Below are 17,678 nucleotides of genomic sequence, written 5' to 3'. Positions count from 1 at the left end.
CCGCGCCCGCAAGGTAGGCAGACCTGCGACCGAACGGCACAACAGGCCCAGCAGTCCGCAGGCGTGGTAGACACGTCACACCAATTGGAGGAGGGGCAGAGGAGAGCCGCCGCTCGCGCCCGGGACAGGCCCAGAGGCCCGCCGGCGTGGTAGTCACGTCACCCCAATTGGAGTAGGGGCAGAGCAGAGCCGCTGCCTGCACCCTGAACAGGCCCAGTGGGCCGCCGGCGTGGTAGTTACGTCACACCACTTGGAGTAGGGGTAGAGCAGAGCCGCCGCCCACGCCCGGAACAGGCCCAGTGAACCCCCAGCGTGGTAGACACATCACCCCAATTGGTGTAAGGGCAGAGCAGAGCCACCGCCCGCGCCTGCAAGGTAGGCAGACCTGGGACCGACCGGCAGAACAAGCCCAGGGATCTGCCAGCATGGTAGACACGTCACACCAACTGGAGGAGGAGCACAGCTGCTGCCCACCCTGCAAGGGAGACTTTTCAACTATATAAGAGCAATATAAATATATAGGGGGAAAATTTCAAAAACACAACAGTTTCACCAAGCAGAAAGAAACGCGAGCAGTATGAAATGACAAGGAAAGAAAGGACCACAAGCAATGCAGTTCAACTCAACTTTAGAAGAGGTAATAGCTGCAGCAGATGGAATGTCAGATAAAGAATTCAGGATATACACGCTTCAGATGATCTGGAGTCTCAAGGAAGACATTAGACAGCAAAATCAGTCAATGAAAGATCACTTCGACAATGAATTACATAAACAAATCCAAGAAGCAAAAGATCAACTATTCAGGGAGATAGAGGTAATAAAAAACAAACAGAAATCCTAGAAATGCAGGAAGCAATAAACCAACTTAAAAACTCAATTGAGAATACTACCAGCAGAGTAGAACACTTAGAAGATAGAACATCAGACAATGAAGACAAAGTATTTCAACTTGAAAAGAACATAGACAGCTCAGCAAGACTGTTAAGGAACCATGAGCAGAACATTCAAGAAATATGGGACAACATAAAGAGACCAAACTTAAGAGTCATTGGGATACAGGAAGGTATAGAGGTCCAAACCAAAGGAATGAGCAATCTATTCAATGAAATAGTACGAGAAAAATTCCCAGACTTGAAGAATGAGACAGAATCCCAAATCCTAGACACCTACAGGACGCCGAATGTGCAAAATCATAAGAGATCCACACCTAGACACATTATAATGAAGATGCCCAGCATACAGAATAAGGAGATAATTTTAAAAGCTACAAGAGAAAGGAAACAGATTACATTTAGGGGTAAACCAATCAGGACAACAGCTGATCTTTCAACACAGACTGTGAAAGCTAGAAGATCCTGGAATAACATATTTCAAACTCTGAAAGAAAATGGGTTCCAACCAAGAATCGTGTATCCAGCGAAATTAAGCTTCAGGATGGAAGATGAAATTAAAACCTTCCACGATAAACAAAAGTTAAAAGAATTTGCAGCTAGAAAACCATCTCTTCAAAACATCCTTGGCAAAACATTTCAGGAAGAGGAAATGGAAAACAACAATGAAAACCAACAGTGGGAGGTAGGACAGTAAAGGGGGGAGAATAATCAAAGAGGAAAACAAACCATGTTTAGTAACATTAATAAACAAATATGGCTGGAAGAACAAACCATATCTCAATAATAACCCTAAATGTTAATGGCTTAAACTCACCAATTAAGAGACACAGACTAGTAGAATGGATCACAAAACAAGACCCAACAATATGCTGCCTACAGGAGACGCATTTGATAGGAAAAGATATACATAGACTGAAGGTGAAAGGTTGGGAAAAATCATATCACTCATATGGACTTCGGAAACAAGCAGGAGTGTCCATACTCATATCAAATAAAATAGATTTCAAGCCAAAGTTAATCAAAAGGGATAAAGAGGGATACTAAATACTGCTCAAGGGAACCATACACCAACAAGACATAACAATCATAAATATATATTCCCCAAACAACGGTGCAGCTATGTTCATCAAGCAAACTCTTCTCAAGTTCAAGAGTCTAATAGACCACCATACAATAATCATGGGAGACTTCAACACACCTCTCTCACCACTGGACAGATCTTCCAAACAAAAGTTGAATAAGGAAACTATAGAACTCAATAACACAATTAATAACCTAGACTTAATTGACATATATAGAATATACCACCCAACATCAAGCAGTTACACTTTTTTCTCAGCAGCACATGGATCCTTCTCAAAAATAGATCATATATTATGTCACAGGGCAACTCTTAGACAATATAAAGGAGTAGAGATAATACCATGCATCTTATCTGATCATAATGGAATGAAACTGAAAATGAACGATAAAAGAAGGAAGGAAAAATCATGCATCACTTGGAGAATGAACAATAGGTTACTGAATGATCAATGGGTTATAGAAGACATCAAGGAGGAAATTAAAAAATTCTTAGAGATAAATGAAAACACAGACACAACATATCGGAATCTATGGGACACATTGAAAGCAGTTCTAAGAGGAAAATTCATTGCTTGGAGTTCATTCCTTAAAAAAAGAAAAAAACAACAAATAAATGATCTCATACTTCATCTCAAAATCCTAGAAAAAGAAGAGCAAAACAACAGCAAAAGAAGTAGAAGGCAAGAAATAATTAAAATCAGAGCTGAAATTAATGAAATCGAAACAAAAGAAACAATTGAAAAATTGACAAAACTAAAAGTTGGTTCTTTGAAAAAATAAATAAGATCGACAGACCCTTAGCCATGCTAACGAAGAGAAGAAGAGAGGGAACTCAAATTACTAGCATATGGGATGAAAAAGGCAACATCACAACAGACACTTCAGAAATACAGAAGATAATCAGAAATTATTTTGAATCCTTATCCTCCAATAAAATAGAAGATAGTGAAGGCATCGATAAATTTCTTAAGTCATATGATCTGCCCAGATTTGAGTCAGGAGGATATAGATAACCTAAACAGACCAATATCAATTGAAGAAATAGAAGAAACCATCAAAAGACTACCAACTAAGAAAAGCCCAGGACCGGATGGGTATACAGCAGAGTTTTACAAAACCTTTAAAGAGGAACTAATACCAATACTTTTCAAGCTATTTCAGGAAATAGAAAAAGAGGGAGAACTTCCAAATTCATTCTACGAGGCTAACATCACCCTGATTCCTAAACCAGACAAAGACACTTCAAAGAAAGAAAACTACAGGCCAATATCTCTAATGAACCTAGATGCAAAAATCCTCAATAAAATTCTGGCGAATCAGATTCAAAAACATATCAAAAAAATTGTGCATCATGATCAAGTAGGATTCATCCCTGGGATGCAAGGCTGGTTCAATCTATGGAAATCAATAAATGTTATTCACCACATCAATAGACTTAAAATTAAGAACCATATGATCATCTCGATAGATGCAGAAAAAGCATTCGACAAAGTACAGCATCCCTTTATGTTCAAAACTCTAGAAAAACTAGGGATAACAGGAACATACCTCAACATTGTAAAAGCAATCTATGCTAAGCCTCAGACTAGCATCATTCTGAATGGAGAAAAATTGAAGGCATTCCCTCTAAAATCTTGAACAAGACAGGGATGCCCTCTCTCACCACTTGTGTTCAACATAGTTCTCGAAACACTGGCCAGAGCAATTAGACGAAAGAAATTAAAGGCATAAAAATAGGAAAGGAAGAACTTAAATTATCACTATTTGCAGATGACATATTTCTATACCTAGCAGACCCAAAAGGGTCTACAAAGAAACTATTAGAGCTAATAAATGAATTTAGCAAAGTGGCAGGATATAAAATCAACACGCATAAATCAAAGGCATTCCTGTATATCAGCAACAAATCCTCTGAAATGGAAATGAGGACAACTACTCCATTCACAATATCCTCAAAAAAAATAAATAAAATACTTGGGAATCAACCTAACAAAAGAGGTGAAAGACTTATACAATGAAAACTACAGAACCCTAAAGAGAGAAATAGAAGAAGATCTTAGAAGATGGAAAAATATACCCTGTTCATGGATAGGCAGAACTAACATCATCAAAATGGCGATATTACCAAAAGTTCTCTATAGGTTTAATGCAATGCCAATCAAAATCCCAACAGCATTTCTTGTAGGAAATAGATAAAGCAATCATGAAATTCATATGGAAAAATAAAAGACCCAGAATAGCAAAAACAATGCTAAGCAGGACGTATGAATCAGGCGGTATAGCAATACCAGACTTCAAACTATACTACAGAGCAATAGTAACAAAAGCAGCATGGTACTGGTACCAAAACAGGTGGGTGGACCAATGGTACAGAATAGAGGACACAGAAACCAATCCACAAAACTACAACTATCTTATATTTAATAAAGGGGCTTAAAGCATGCAATGGAGGAAGGATAGCATCTTCAACAAATGGTGCTGGGAAAACTGGAAATCCATATGCATCAAAATGAAACTGAATCCCTTTCTCTCGCCATGCACAAAAGTTAACTCAAAATGGATCAAGGAGCTTGATATCAAATCAGAGACACAGCGTCTGATAGAAGAAAAAGTTGGCTACGATCTACATACTGTGGGGTCGGGCCCCAAATTCCTCAATAGGACACCCATAGCACAAGAGTTAATAACTAGAATCAACAAATGGGACTTAATCAAACTAAAAAGTTTTTTCTCATCAAAAGAAACAATAAGAGAGGTAAATAGGGAGCCTACGTCCTGGGAACAAATCTTTACTCCTCACACTTCAGATAGAGCCCTAATATCCGGAGTATACAAAGAACTCAAAAAATTAGACAATAAGATAACAAATAACCCACTCAATAGATGGGCCAAGGACCTGAACAGACAATTCTCAGAGGAGGACATACAATCAATCAACAAGCACATGAAAAAATGCTCAGCATCGCTAGCAGTCAGAGAAATGCAAATCAAAACCACCCTAAGATACCATCTCACTCCAGTAAGATTGGCAGCCATTAGGAAGTCAAACAACAACAAGTGCTGGCGAGGATGTGGGGAAAAGGGTACACTTGCTCATTGCTGGTGGGACTGCAAATTGGTGCAGCCAATTTGGAAAGCAGTTTGGAGATTTCTTGGAAAGCTGGGAATGGAACCACCATTTGACCCAGCCATTCCCCTTCTCGGTCTATTCCCTAAAGACCTAACAAGAGCATGCTACAGGGACACTGCTACATCGATGTTCATAGCAGCACAATTCACAATAGCAAGACTGTGGAACCAACCTAGATGCCCTTCAATAGATGAATGGATAAAAAAATGTGGCATCTATACACAATGGAGTATTACTCTGCATTAAAAAATGACAAAATCATAGAATTTGGAGGGAAATGGATGGCATTAGAGCAGATTATGCTAAGTGAAGCCAGCCAATCCCTAAAAAACAAATGCCAAATGTCTTCTTTGATATAAGGAGAGTAACCAAGAACAGAGTAGGGACGAAGAGCATGAGAAGAAGATTAACATTAAACAGGGATGAGAGGTGGGAGGGAAAGTGAGAGGGAAGGGAAATTGCATGGAAATGGAAGGAGACCCTCATGGTTATACAAAATTACATACAAGAGGAAGTGAGGGGAAAGGGAAAAATAATACAAGGGGGAGAAATGAATTACAGTAGAGGGGGTAGAGAGAGAAGAGGAGAGGGGAGGGGAGAGGAGGGGGGATAGTAGAGGATAGGAAAGGCAGCAGAATACAACAGACACTAGTATGGCAATATGTAAATCAATGGAAGTGTAACTGATGTGATTCAGCAATCTGTATACGGGGTAAAAATGGGAGTTCATAACCCACTTGAATCAAAATATGAAATATGATATGTCAAGAACTATGTAATGTTTTGAACAACCAACAATAAGAATAAAAAAAAAGAAACAGAAAGAGAAAACATATCAAAGGCAAGAAAATCGGGCTTCCCATCAAGTAAAAATAAATAAATAAATAAATAAATAAATAAATAAATAAATAAATAAATGGATAAATCATCATAAGATATTGTTTTTTCTGGACAGAAAGAAGAAAAAATAAAAGCTTTATAAATAGTGATTTGAGAAGTAGGTTCAGGCAGTTGGATCAGGAGACACATAGAAATTCTTAATGGTAAGTAGGATATATAAGTGAACTCATATAAAAAAATTTGATTATACCCTTCCAGGTAGTCTTTTTGAAAACTGGTTTTACCTGGTAAAAACAGGTTAGTTGTGTCATTGAGAGCCTAAGGCTGGCAATGGGGACCTACTGAAGGATTTCTTTTGTTTAAATTGCCCTATATTACAATTTACAAAATACTTTCATATATTTTATTTATTGCTTTTTTCTTTTCAAAACAACAACATAAAGAAAAAAAGTCTTCCCCAATTCTTAAAGATTAAATCTGTGGAGTTCAGAAAAGTTAAGGCTATCTGATAATGATTACCTATTTTAGCCCCATAATCTGATTTCTGCATAATGACACAGCATCAGTCTGACTAAAGGAAAAGCTCGAGGGAGGAAGTAATTGTAAAAAAACCCCATGAATTTACTTAATATTTGAAGTTTTTGAGCAGGGAAACATTAAAGCAGTGGATCACATTTTCATTCCCTGCTAGACAGACTGTTGCTTCTGTACCTACAGTGCCTGGTGCACAGTAGATTTTCCATAAATTTCTGGGCAGTTAAAGGGCAACACTCTGCATCAAAAAATTATTCTAAAACATTTATCTAGTAGCAATCTTCAGGGGGTGGAGAAACTGATTTTTGACTTTGCATTTTCTACTGTCAGGAGAATAAAGATCATGCTAATGACCATAATAACTGTTAGGAATGACCAGCAGAGTTACATGACTTGTCAGGTTATTTAAAATAATTCAGAGACATACATTACCAGATCCCAGAGTTGCTACTTCTTGACTTGAGAGGAAAGCACCAGCCTGGCCTCCCCTTCTGCTTCAGTGCACCACTTCTGCTGATGCAATTTCTTTCCATTCACAGGTCAAATCTCCCTGCCTCCTTGGCAAGTGCTAACATTGAAAACATTGTCAACCCACTTCTGTCTGTGGTTGAGTGTGGTACAATTATTATCCAATTATACCTTTACTTTTAAAGAAGGAATGAAGTTACAAGCATATTTAGCTTCTCCTGAGAAGTTGTTCATAGGAAACTTTGGATTTACAAAGCATTTTGAATGTGTACAAAGGCTTGTGGTAGTGATTTTTTTCTGTTAAGGGAATACTAGTAGCATTTAAATGAATATGAGGTTGCCTTATAAAGGATTGACATATACCTTCACTCACTTTGAATAGCTTTAATCTACATTTGATCTGATATTGGCTAGATCCTAAGTGGAAAGTATCAATTTGATGGAATGAAGGGAAAGAGCTTCTACTATTTCAAATGGAAAGTATTTTCCAATGATTTACATATATGTATTCAAAAGTTAACAAGGAACTTTTAAATTATGGATCATACTGTCATTTTCCCATATTTAAAACTCTCCCTTGAAAACTATCAACAAGTTACTGATTCCCCAGTCAGTGAATAGTGGATGAGTAGTTCTTTGTTGAGAGCTGCAGTTATTATGCAGGATTTCAAGCAAGTAGTACAACCAAGAAAAGAAACATCATGAATAGCTAACAACAACAACAACAAAGTTGGTTTCCAGCTGTTTCTAGAATTGTATATTCACTGAAGTTTGTTGGTGGTGCAGTCACAAAGAGGCCATTTTCACTCACAGTCTTGTCAACTTCATGAGATACACATGGTTTACATTATTACAGAAAAGCTAACTTTTGTTTGTTAGCATGTGTATTGCCTCAGACAGCCCATGCACATTTTATAGTTGCTAGCTAGATGGTTTTTGAAGTAGGCTGTGGCTATGACAAATAGAATTTTACAGTATCTGTCAGTGTTCTGCCCTACTTGTTTATTTAACAGCTTTGCATTTCAGAATGTTGCTTCTCAAACTTTTTCTTTTCTTCTTTCACCCCAAAGCCCATGTTACTTTAGTAAAATTCTGCTGAGCTCCAGGTATGAATCTGGGGGCCTGGGGTTTAGAAGAGAAATAGGCTTTTAAAAATAAAAAGCATGTCATAGAAATAAAAAGGTAGAACATCTGCTAAAGTTGGGAAAAGACAACTGTTTCCTTCTGTCCAGATTTCTTAAAAATTTGGGCATTTCTGCTTTAATAGCAACTTTTTCAAGAGTTCATTCTCTAGTAATCTTCATTCAGAAGGCCTGGGAACTTAAATAGATGGCAAAAGTAGTTTAAGGACCTCAGAAATTGTACAGGATGCCAGGTGGGTTAGACAGTCTGGAGCTGGTAACATGGGCCACACTGGTCAAGATCTCCATGAAGCCAAAGGAATCAAGGCACCACTTGCATGTCTACTCTGTCTCTGTTCCCTTTCTCCAAATCCCTTATACCCTCTTATCTTGGGATATTTTGCTAAAACAGGGCAACTGAGAGTAGGTAATTTGTAAAGAACAGATTTATTTTTTACAGTTCTGGAGGCTTGGGAAGTCTAAGATTGATGGGCCCACATCTAGCAAAAACCTTGTTGCATCATCCCATGGGGGAAGGCTGAAAGGCAAGAGAGTACTAAGAGCAAGATTGAACTCGGAGCCTCAAGCCCTTTTATAGACGACATTAATTTATTTGTGAGTGGAGAGCTTCACAACCCAAATCTTTCCCATTAGGCCTTGCTTTCCAATGCTGTTATACTGGAGATTAAGTTACTAACATAAACTTTTGGGGGGACAAATTCAGACTATAGCACTTCTAGATTATGGTTTTACCACAGTGGCACTGTTGACATTTTGAATCAGATAATTTTTAATCAATGGGATCATACTAGGTACTGTCGTGTATTTAGTATCATCCCTGGTCAATGCCTCTTTACCCTTCCTTACTCCACCATCAAAAATATTTCCAGATTTTCTAAATGTCTCCTAGAGGGGAGAACAATTGCCCCAAGTTGAGAACCACTGCTCTAGTTGGGTGACCAAATTGGAACAAATAATTCCCTCCTCTAAACAGGAATTGTGATGAGTGAGAGAACATTGGAACTGGTAATCACAGGCAGGAGGGGTACCCTGGGAATCAAGAGGGAGGATGATAATAAATGAAGTACAACTCAGGCATGCCTGTGAAAAAAATCTATTCTTTGAGCTCATTATAATTCTGGTTTTGATAAATATTAGAAATATTTTTCTTGCTTTTCTGACCAAGGAGCTATCTAATAAAAGGTAGGATGTTCTCTTTTAAGCATTTTTATATGTTAACATTTAATACACTAACCCTATAATGTAGGTGTATCATTAAGATTCCACTTTGCAGAAGGGGAAACTGAAGCACAAAGGTGGTAGATAAGGTGCCTGGCTACTAGCACAAGGCAAAGCTAGGAGTTTTCAGGCCCCTAAGCACCATGCTAGGCCTGCCCTTGTAGGAACTTGCTACACTCCACCCAAACCTGGGGATGAACACAGTGGGACTTAAAAGTCTTCTGTATACTGCGTAGCTACTTATCATATTTACCAAAAGCTCTTATAGTGCTTTCTAAGAGTATGCTAGTTTTTTCCTCTTTCCTTTTCACTCCTGAATCCAGTCTTCATTGCCCTGCTTATGATACTGGAGCAGAACCCTGTGGACACTTCTGTATTACCATCAGGCTGATGTTTGAGGTATGTCATTGAAGGACGCTGCAGGAAGAAAGGGCTTTTCTTCCTAGTTCAGTATGCAACCCTGTTATCTTGCTCCTGCAGGGCTTGGCCTGTGAGGTCCCAATGGCCTTTACCTCCAGCAAGCACTGCCAAACATGGTTTCCAATTCAGGGAATTTCCCTGCTAGCTTCCCAGATAATTCCATAGTACTCCTGCTGGTGGCTTCCTAGAGATTTTAATGGTATCCCAGCTGGATTTCCTGTGTGTTCATGGCACTCCAACCGGTGGATTCCCAGTGAGTAGGCAGCACCTCTGAGGGAAGCTACCTGATGTTCCATAGATGCTTCCTGCCAGCCCCATTCTGCAGCACCTCTGTGAGCTGAGAGGCCACAGTCAACACTCTCCCTGATAAGTTCCAAATCTCAGCTTTGGGAGCTGGGATCTGGGAAGAAAAGTCTCTTCCAAAGCTATTCCTTCCTTGGCAGCTTTAGTTATGATTATTCCCCTATCTGTGATTCCTGTGTTCTTTTCCCTTAGTAGCTAATCCTGTTACTAGTCATTTATAGTTCTATCTTCTTCATATAAATTTATAAAGTGTCCCCATCAGACTACTCTGGGGTTACTGTCTCCTGCCTGAAACCCATATAAAGTGCCAGATATTTTTCTTTCTTTCTTTCTTTCTTTTTTTTTTTTTTTTTTTTTTGTGGTGCTGGGGATTGAACTCAGGGCCTGTGCATGCAAGGCAAGCACTCTACCAAGTGAGCTATATCCCCAGCCTAGTGCCAGATATTTTTCTAAGTGCTTTGCAAATATTAACTCATTCAATCCTCATAAAAACTCTGAGGCAGATATGGTCACTAGCCCCATTTACCTATGGAGAAACCAAGGTAGTGAAATGCTTACAAATTTGCCCTAGTTTACACAGTTAGTGGTGATGAAGCCTGGACTTGAACCCAGGCAGGGTCAGGATACACCCAGGGTCGGGACTTTAGCTACTCTGATCTCTTCCCATCTTGTCTTGAATTGTTTTACAGAATTATTTTGCACATGCAGAATTTTCTGAATGAAATTGATCACTCATTCATATCTTCTCTTTCTTCCTTCCAATCAAAATGTATTGAATGCTAACTATGTGATGGGTGTTCAGGCAGAGGGTAATGACAGAGGGGTAAGTTATTATCCTGACCCTGCCTGAGCTATATCCTGAGCTATTTGTTGGCTTGTTTCTGGAATTTACAGAAAGTGTGTTCTCTCAAAATACTAGGAATAGTTAAATCTAATTGAAATCTACGTATCTGAAGCTAAAAGTGCTTTTGACATTCATTTTCTATAGAAGTTCTTTGGTCATTGTCACATTCATGACTCTGATTTTTTTTTTTTTTTTTTTTGCCAGAATTCTACATGCTTTCTCAGACAAATAAAATTTTCTTTGGGATTTATTTATTTTTCCATTGAAATTGTGTGTGGTAATTTCTCCTGTGAAACTTGAACTTAGCAGTAGCACCAGGAGTTCTTCTGAGCTATAGGACAAAGCAGAGTTCAGACAAAGGGGCTTCTGAAAATTAATCCTAAAAACTTGTAAGAACCTTGTGTGATGAACGCAACATTGTGCATTTGTCAGATGGAATGACCTGATCTAGGCCAGTGAACCTTTGCCTGCGGGTTGCTACAATGAGATTAAAAGCTGGTTTTCGCTGATCTGCCTCCAAGGATAGGGAACTGGTTCTTTGAAACTGAATAGACAGAGAACTTTCTTAGGATCTATAAAGGCATGTCAGATAAAGCGAAAGTTAAGTAACGAGAGTATTACTGGGACTTAGCAACTCTTCATAATTTTTTTCTCACAAAATAAGGCCAATTAAGATGGTTCAGTACTTTCAGGAAAATGCTGAAGAAGGCTGGATAAATGTATTAGCCAGTTAGTTGAATTCTTATTATTTTTTGTCCTCTGCTATTTTATAGTTTGCTAAAGAAATTTGAGAGCAAGTAACTGGCTTTTTTTTTTTTTTCTTTTGTTTCATTTTGTGCTACCTGGAACAACTTGCAGTCCCTAGCCTGAATTTTAGGCATGGCCTCTGAAGCAAGTTTGGTTTAAAAAAAAATTTAAAAAGTGCCATCACATATTTCATGTATGCTGTCACTGGAATGCTTGTTGAAAACCAAAAATTTTACCATGACTAGACACATGAGGGCACTCCTCACAGGCAGCAGTGCAGGCAGTGCACAAAGGAAGAGAGAGAAGACTTGGAGGCAGGAAGCTCTTTGTCACAGGTAGTGTGGAATTCAGGCATCTCCCTATCTAGTTGCAAACCAGTCCCCCGCACACCAATCCTATACCACCAAATTGTCCTAGGAAAAGAACTATACAGACCCTTGATCTCTACTTCTCTACTAAATCAAGGTTGAGGCTCACATCTAGGCTTTCAGAGTAAGAATTCCCATCTGTCACTTTGGCCGAAATTGCTTTTAGTGTTGGTAACTTTTCCCATAAACCTCGTTTGATGTCACTTCTCTAAGAAAGTTTAATTAGAATCTCTTTTTTCTGAAACCAGCAGAATTGCACTGCTCGTGAACTGAACTTTAAAATGGATTTGTTGGGTTGCTAGTTTCTTCCCCCAAATTGTGATAGAGGCTCCACTGAGGGTACATTTTGTAGTGACTTGTGTTTGACTTTCTGTGCTTGGTTGCTTTACATGCCCTGATAGAGGATAGGCTCAACACCACAGAGCTGGAGTATGTAGATTCTCAAATGAGATGTAAATTTGGAAATGTAATTGGGAACCCAACAGGGAAGTTCGGATTTCACAGATGGAGTCTTGAAGGAAAATCTATGTGGTACACTGTGGGTGAGTTTTGAAGTTATCCAATGTTCATGGGTATTTAACTGTTCTAATCTCCACTAGAGAAAGATTTAAAAGAGAAGTATCCATTCTTTTGACTTTTGTCCATTAAGAAGGGAGTTTAAAACACATATGGCTCTTAGATTTTTTAAAAAAGGAGCTTAAAACATTATAAAAGGGTGTCAGAATATTACCCAGATACCTAGGATCAAAAACTGGTTCTACCATTGGTGAAAATATTTAAATGGACCAATATTGGCACTAAAAATATTGAAATTACCATTTGAAAAATGCAAATTAGGGAATTATATGCCCAGAGTCTAAGGCAAAAATCTAGGAAAAAATGTAATCAGGTCTGAACAATTTTTAGCATCCTTTGTTTCTTTTCAGTGACCAGGAAACATTTGCCATGCTCTCTGAATGTGTTTGAGTTTTCTTAACTCCAGAGTAACTCAAGGGAGTGAAGCAAGGTTAAGAGTGGTTGGGTCCAACCCTGACAAAGGCAGGTATATTCATGACCTGTCACGCCCATATTTCTTCTCCTTACAAGAATTATCTCACCCATCTTTAAAGCTGTCACATTTAAACTGACATTTTTCAGTGGTGAGAAAAGTCTTGCTACACAAAAATTGTACAAAATCCTTCTGACATAAATTCAGGGCTTCAGATGGGGTAAACAGAGCTGCAGTCCTGAACATTCATCTTATTTGAACGAACAACTCTTCCTTCCTTCCTGGAATGTGACTTAACATTTTGAATTCCTATTAAATTCTGGCTATACCCAGAGACCTCAGAAAGTGCTAGAGAAAGAGCAAACATCCTCCTGTACTTGGCAAAAGAAGAAACAGATGCTTGCGTGGCTTGCAGGCTCAGCTGCTTAGGCTGCTCTGTGGAAAAGAACTGGTGAACCTGGGTTGCCAGAAAAAAATGTTACCATGGAGCTGAAAAGCAGTATTTGCACTTGAAAGTAGCCAACAAATCTGTAGGACACATGTAACTGCAATGGAAATCCTGCAAAGATAGGGGAATCAGGCTCTTTGGAGTTTTGGCCACCCAGTGCCATTCTCTCCCTAAGGAAATGGTAGCCCTTCTCTATATGGCCCAAAGTGATTTTTGGGAGCTGGTCCCATCTTGGCACCAGAGGTGGGCTCTGATTAGTCTGTGCTAATTAGTATATCCCCTGGATGGACTTATGAACAACAGCGTGCAAGACCTTTGTTGAGAGTTCTGAGAAGATTACTTGCTCCATGTAGAAGCTACCTGGAAAGGTTTTCTTTTCTGGATAGTGTCGGGGACAGAACTGAGTCATATGAAGGTGGTCATTTGCCACCATTTTCAATACAATGTCAGCTAAGGAGGAAGAGGGAGCTGAGATAATCAAGAGAAAGGAGCTGGTGTCCTGATAAACTAGACTTTTTGTGACTCAACCAATACATTCTCTTAAGTAGCCAGAGCCGAGGGTTACTTTACTTGAACCCCAGGTCTCCAGCTGCCATGTGGTGTCTAAAAGAAGATTGTGGTATGTATTCATCTATTTATAATGTAAATGAAAGAAGTATTATTTTTTTTCTGAAAGGGTGCTTGTTCAAGAAACAACATTGTACAGAGCTTTGCACTGAAGACTCTAGTCCCTCAAGTTTTCTTGAAAACACTACCGAGAACATTCAAAAATAAGGTATCAATAAAAGAATGAGCCAGGTGTCAAATGCAGCATATTTTAATTTGTTTCAAATAAAGCAATATATGTATATATATATTTTTCAGAAAAACACCAGATGTTAAATTCTACAAAGGCGCATGTGTCTTCAGCAGATCATGTTTGTCTGTTCATTAAGAATTTTTTTCAACATTAACTCTCTAAAGACAATCAATGGATTGACATCACCGCTACAACATAGGTTGCTAACTGAGCCTCAGATCTTCAGCCACATCTTGATTTTCCTAACAAATGAGTAAATACTGCCTGGCTAAATGCTGCAAAATCTTGATGAGAAAAAGCGTCAACAGATCAAGCAAAGCCATGAAAGTTATGAAGCAAGCTAGAGCCGAGTATTAGAATTAGTAAAAATGATTAAGAGAGGATAACACAACCATACAGGGTTTGTATATTCTGATTGACTCTCTTTTGGCAGCGAATTGGGTCAGCACCTCGGGCAGGGAACCAAAACTGAGTGAAAACTGCTCTTTTCTCTCCTAGCTCAGGCCACCAACGTCACAGCCGGGACTGAGAGAACCGTGGCATCTGTGGAAACTTCTATTCTCGTGGGACAGAGATTGCACTGTGAAACCCTACCGACGTTGCCCCGGAAAGGCCTGGCCTCTGAGTTGTCTGAAGCATGCTGCCTTCGCCGGGGCTTTTCAGAATGGGCTGTGGCCTCTGGGGTCTTTGTCCCCAAAGGGATCTCTTGATTTTTGGTGCCACCTTTGTTTTTGGGACGGAAACCATTGTGCGGCTGTCTTCTGTGATCATGCCGGTTGTTGCCCTTCATCATTGGGTCAGCTTCATTTCCAATGCCCTGTGACTTGGCTGGCCCATTTAGCCTGTTGTTATGATACTGTGGATTAAATCTTCGTCTTTGGCTAGAAGGTCCATTCTGCCAAAAAAGAAAAGAGATTAGTGTCAGCGTCAGCTGCTAGCAAACCACAGATGACACCAGTAGACAACAGGGAAACCAAATCTCTAAGCCACAGGTAAGCTTTTCACATCCCCAAAGAATGCCTCAGAAGAATACGGCAACATGCAAATGACATCAAGCTAATAAAATCCTTAGCACAATGTGGCCCATCTTGTAAATGGAACTGCAAGAAAATTACTGATGTTGAAAGAGAGCCTAAGAAGCACAACATAAAAAACCAGGCCAAATAAAACCAATAAAGTATGCTTAAAACACAACAAAATGAAATGTACACAGGGCAGGGCAATGGTGATTCTCTGCCATGTTCTATATAGCCCATGTATATGGATTCTAATCACATGTAGGAAGAAAAAAGTAAAATTCTCCATAATTTTTCTTCTCTAAAGCAGTTTTCTATTTTATTTCAAAAAGCATTATCATAGCTCTGAACTATTACTTTGGGCAAATATAGAGATGAGGTATATTTGGTACACTGTGGTGGAATGAGGAGGTAACATGTATTTTCACAGAGGCAATTAGTTCTTTTTCTAAACTTTTTGTAGCTATAAGCTAACCAATTTTGAAGCCTTATACTGAAAAAAATCATGCCTTTTGATCAACATCCAGGAACATAAACAGATGAGTAATTAGGAAGCAATGGATTAAGCCTGTCTGTCCCTATAGAGGTGAAAGATTTCTGGACTTCTTGAGGTGAATAAAAGCCAACATTTATGGAATGATTACAGAGTGCCAGGCACTGGGGAGGTGCTTCACCATGTGTTGTCTTGTTTATCATCATATCCCCCTTGAAGATAGTTGCTGTTACTTGCTTCATTGTACAGATGAGGATCATGGGTTTAAGAAAGTTGCTAAAGGTCTACAGTGAGAAAATGGTGGAGCCATTCCCCCTTGATGTACTATCTCCTGACAAAATTCATAAGTTGGTTATTACATGAACATGGACCCGTTTTAAAAATCAAACCTCTATATTAAAATATGATTCTATGAGTTACAAGAATATAAAGTTCTTGATTTGTGCACAGTGACTACTTGGTACAGATTTAGGGCACACTAACCCCTAATCCAGGGCCCAGGGCAAGAGTATAAATGCAGGCCCACATGGCATCTATCTGAGTGTTGTCCTCCTACCTCTGGCTCTGTCTCATGCTGTGAGGGTGTCTTGCACATATGAATGTGGACACGCTAGCACCATACCTAAGCTCACCCCAGTCCCACAACCATACCCTTTGGACTTATAGGTATATAAACTGGTAGTGTGGTCTGCCCTCAAGGCTGTATATCCAGGGAAGTAGTCCAAACAGACCCTGAGAACAGGCTTGAGCCCATGTGAGAAAAGAATTCCCAGAGTTCAAATCCTCGGAGCATGTTATAGAAGACAAGAGTGCAGATTCTGGGTGGCCATGTCTCCTTTGTTCAATGACCCCTCCACTCTATAGGGAGGGTGAGGCTGGGGAGGGCTGGAAAGAGTTATCTTCAAGTACCAGGTCTCTTCTTGCCCAGTCTACAGTGTTCTGGCTTAGACTTATAAGAATATTTCAGCTTATAGGAGCCATTATCTAAAATGCTGAAACAGTGAGCAGGAGGATTATCTACATCATAGCATCTCATATGGCTTCCTTTGTTTTTAAGAAATTGTGAAAGAGAAACTCTTGCTCTAAATGTTAGATATAAATTTTAACATGGTGTTCAATAATGAGCAAGGAGTAGGAGAGATGAAGATGCATTTAGATTACAAGTAAAACAGACTTGCTTATGATCTTTAACCTATGAAGAAACAGAATGCTCCTCATTGAAGTGCTACTTTTAAGTTTATGAAGATATTCAGGATCTGAGAAATTCCAATCAGTGCAATTAGTGGGAACTCTAAAAGACCGAAACAAGACTCAACAGGCCATGGATTAGAAAACCAGCATTTTAGGGGGAATTTTTTTTTTACAGATCACAAAAGGTGTCTTTACAGCATGCCCAACCTCTGTATCACTAAATCTCATTCCTTGTTCATTCTCTAACCATAAGGTAGAAACCACCTTTCAAAGGTAGAGTGGAAAAGCAGGAGAGAAATAATATTATCCTTTGGAAACTAGTATTTTTAGAGGCCATGGTGGATAGTAGTGAATAATGACATTTTGAAATGTGTTTTCCTCTACTAAAATCCCAAGAGAGGAAGAGAAGTTTATACTAACTTTGGCCTTTTACTGATAAACTAAACATAAGTGGGAATCAAATTATCTTTAAGAAAAACCACACACCAGTTTTCATGGCACCAATGGTTTCAATGGCCTGGTTCTGAATCTTGTTCCTGTGGCTGTGTGGGTCCCTTCCACATGTAGGCCAGTAATGGGGACCTGAGTATGGTGGCAATCAAGGGAGTGAGAAGAGCCATCTCATCATGTAGGTGGACCTGCTCTGGATCTGCTAATGTCCATCTGCATGAGATTCTTGCCCATGGGAAAAGCCTAGGAAGGGTAGACAGGATGGACTAGGGGAGTCCTGTGGAACCAGGCAGTGCTGCTGGG

At 39.2% G+C, this 17,678-nt stretch overlaps 1 protein-coding gene across 4 annotated transcripts in view; it reads right to left on the bottom strand.

Annotated features, from left to right (window-relative positions):
- Positions 1 to 14,227: 14,227 nt before the first annotated feature.
- SPATS2L (spermatogenesis associated serine rich 2 like) overlaps positions 14,228 to 17,678 on the bottom strand; it is a 168,956-nt gene continuing 165,505 nt past the window's right edge. For all 4 annotated transcript variants that reach the window (XM_081262269.1, XM_081262270.1, XM_081262268.1 and 1 more), the window contains one exon: positions 14,228 to 15,120. In XM_081262269.1, coding sequence (XP_081118395.1) covers positions 14,725 to 15,120 — 396 coding nt within the window. In that variant the 3' untranslated portion in view covers positions 14,228 to 14,724. The remainder of the gene's footprint in view (positions 15,121 to 17,678) is intronic.

This window comes from Spermophilus citellus (assembly GCF_964194105.1).
Source record: "Spermophilus citellus genome assembly, chromosome: 11".
Taxonomy (NCBI): Eukaryota; Metazoa; Chordata; class Mammalia; order Rodentia; family Sciuridae; genus Spermophilus; species Spermophilus citellus.
The sequence above is the reverse complement of the archived record's forward strand: the minus strand, read 5'-3'. Positions and strand labels throughout refer to the sequence as shown.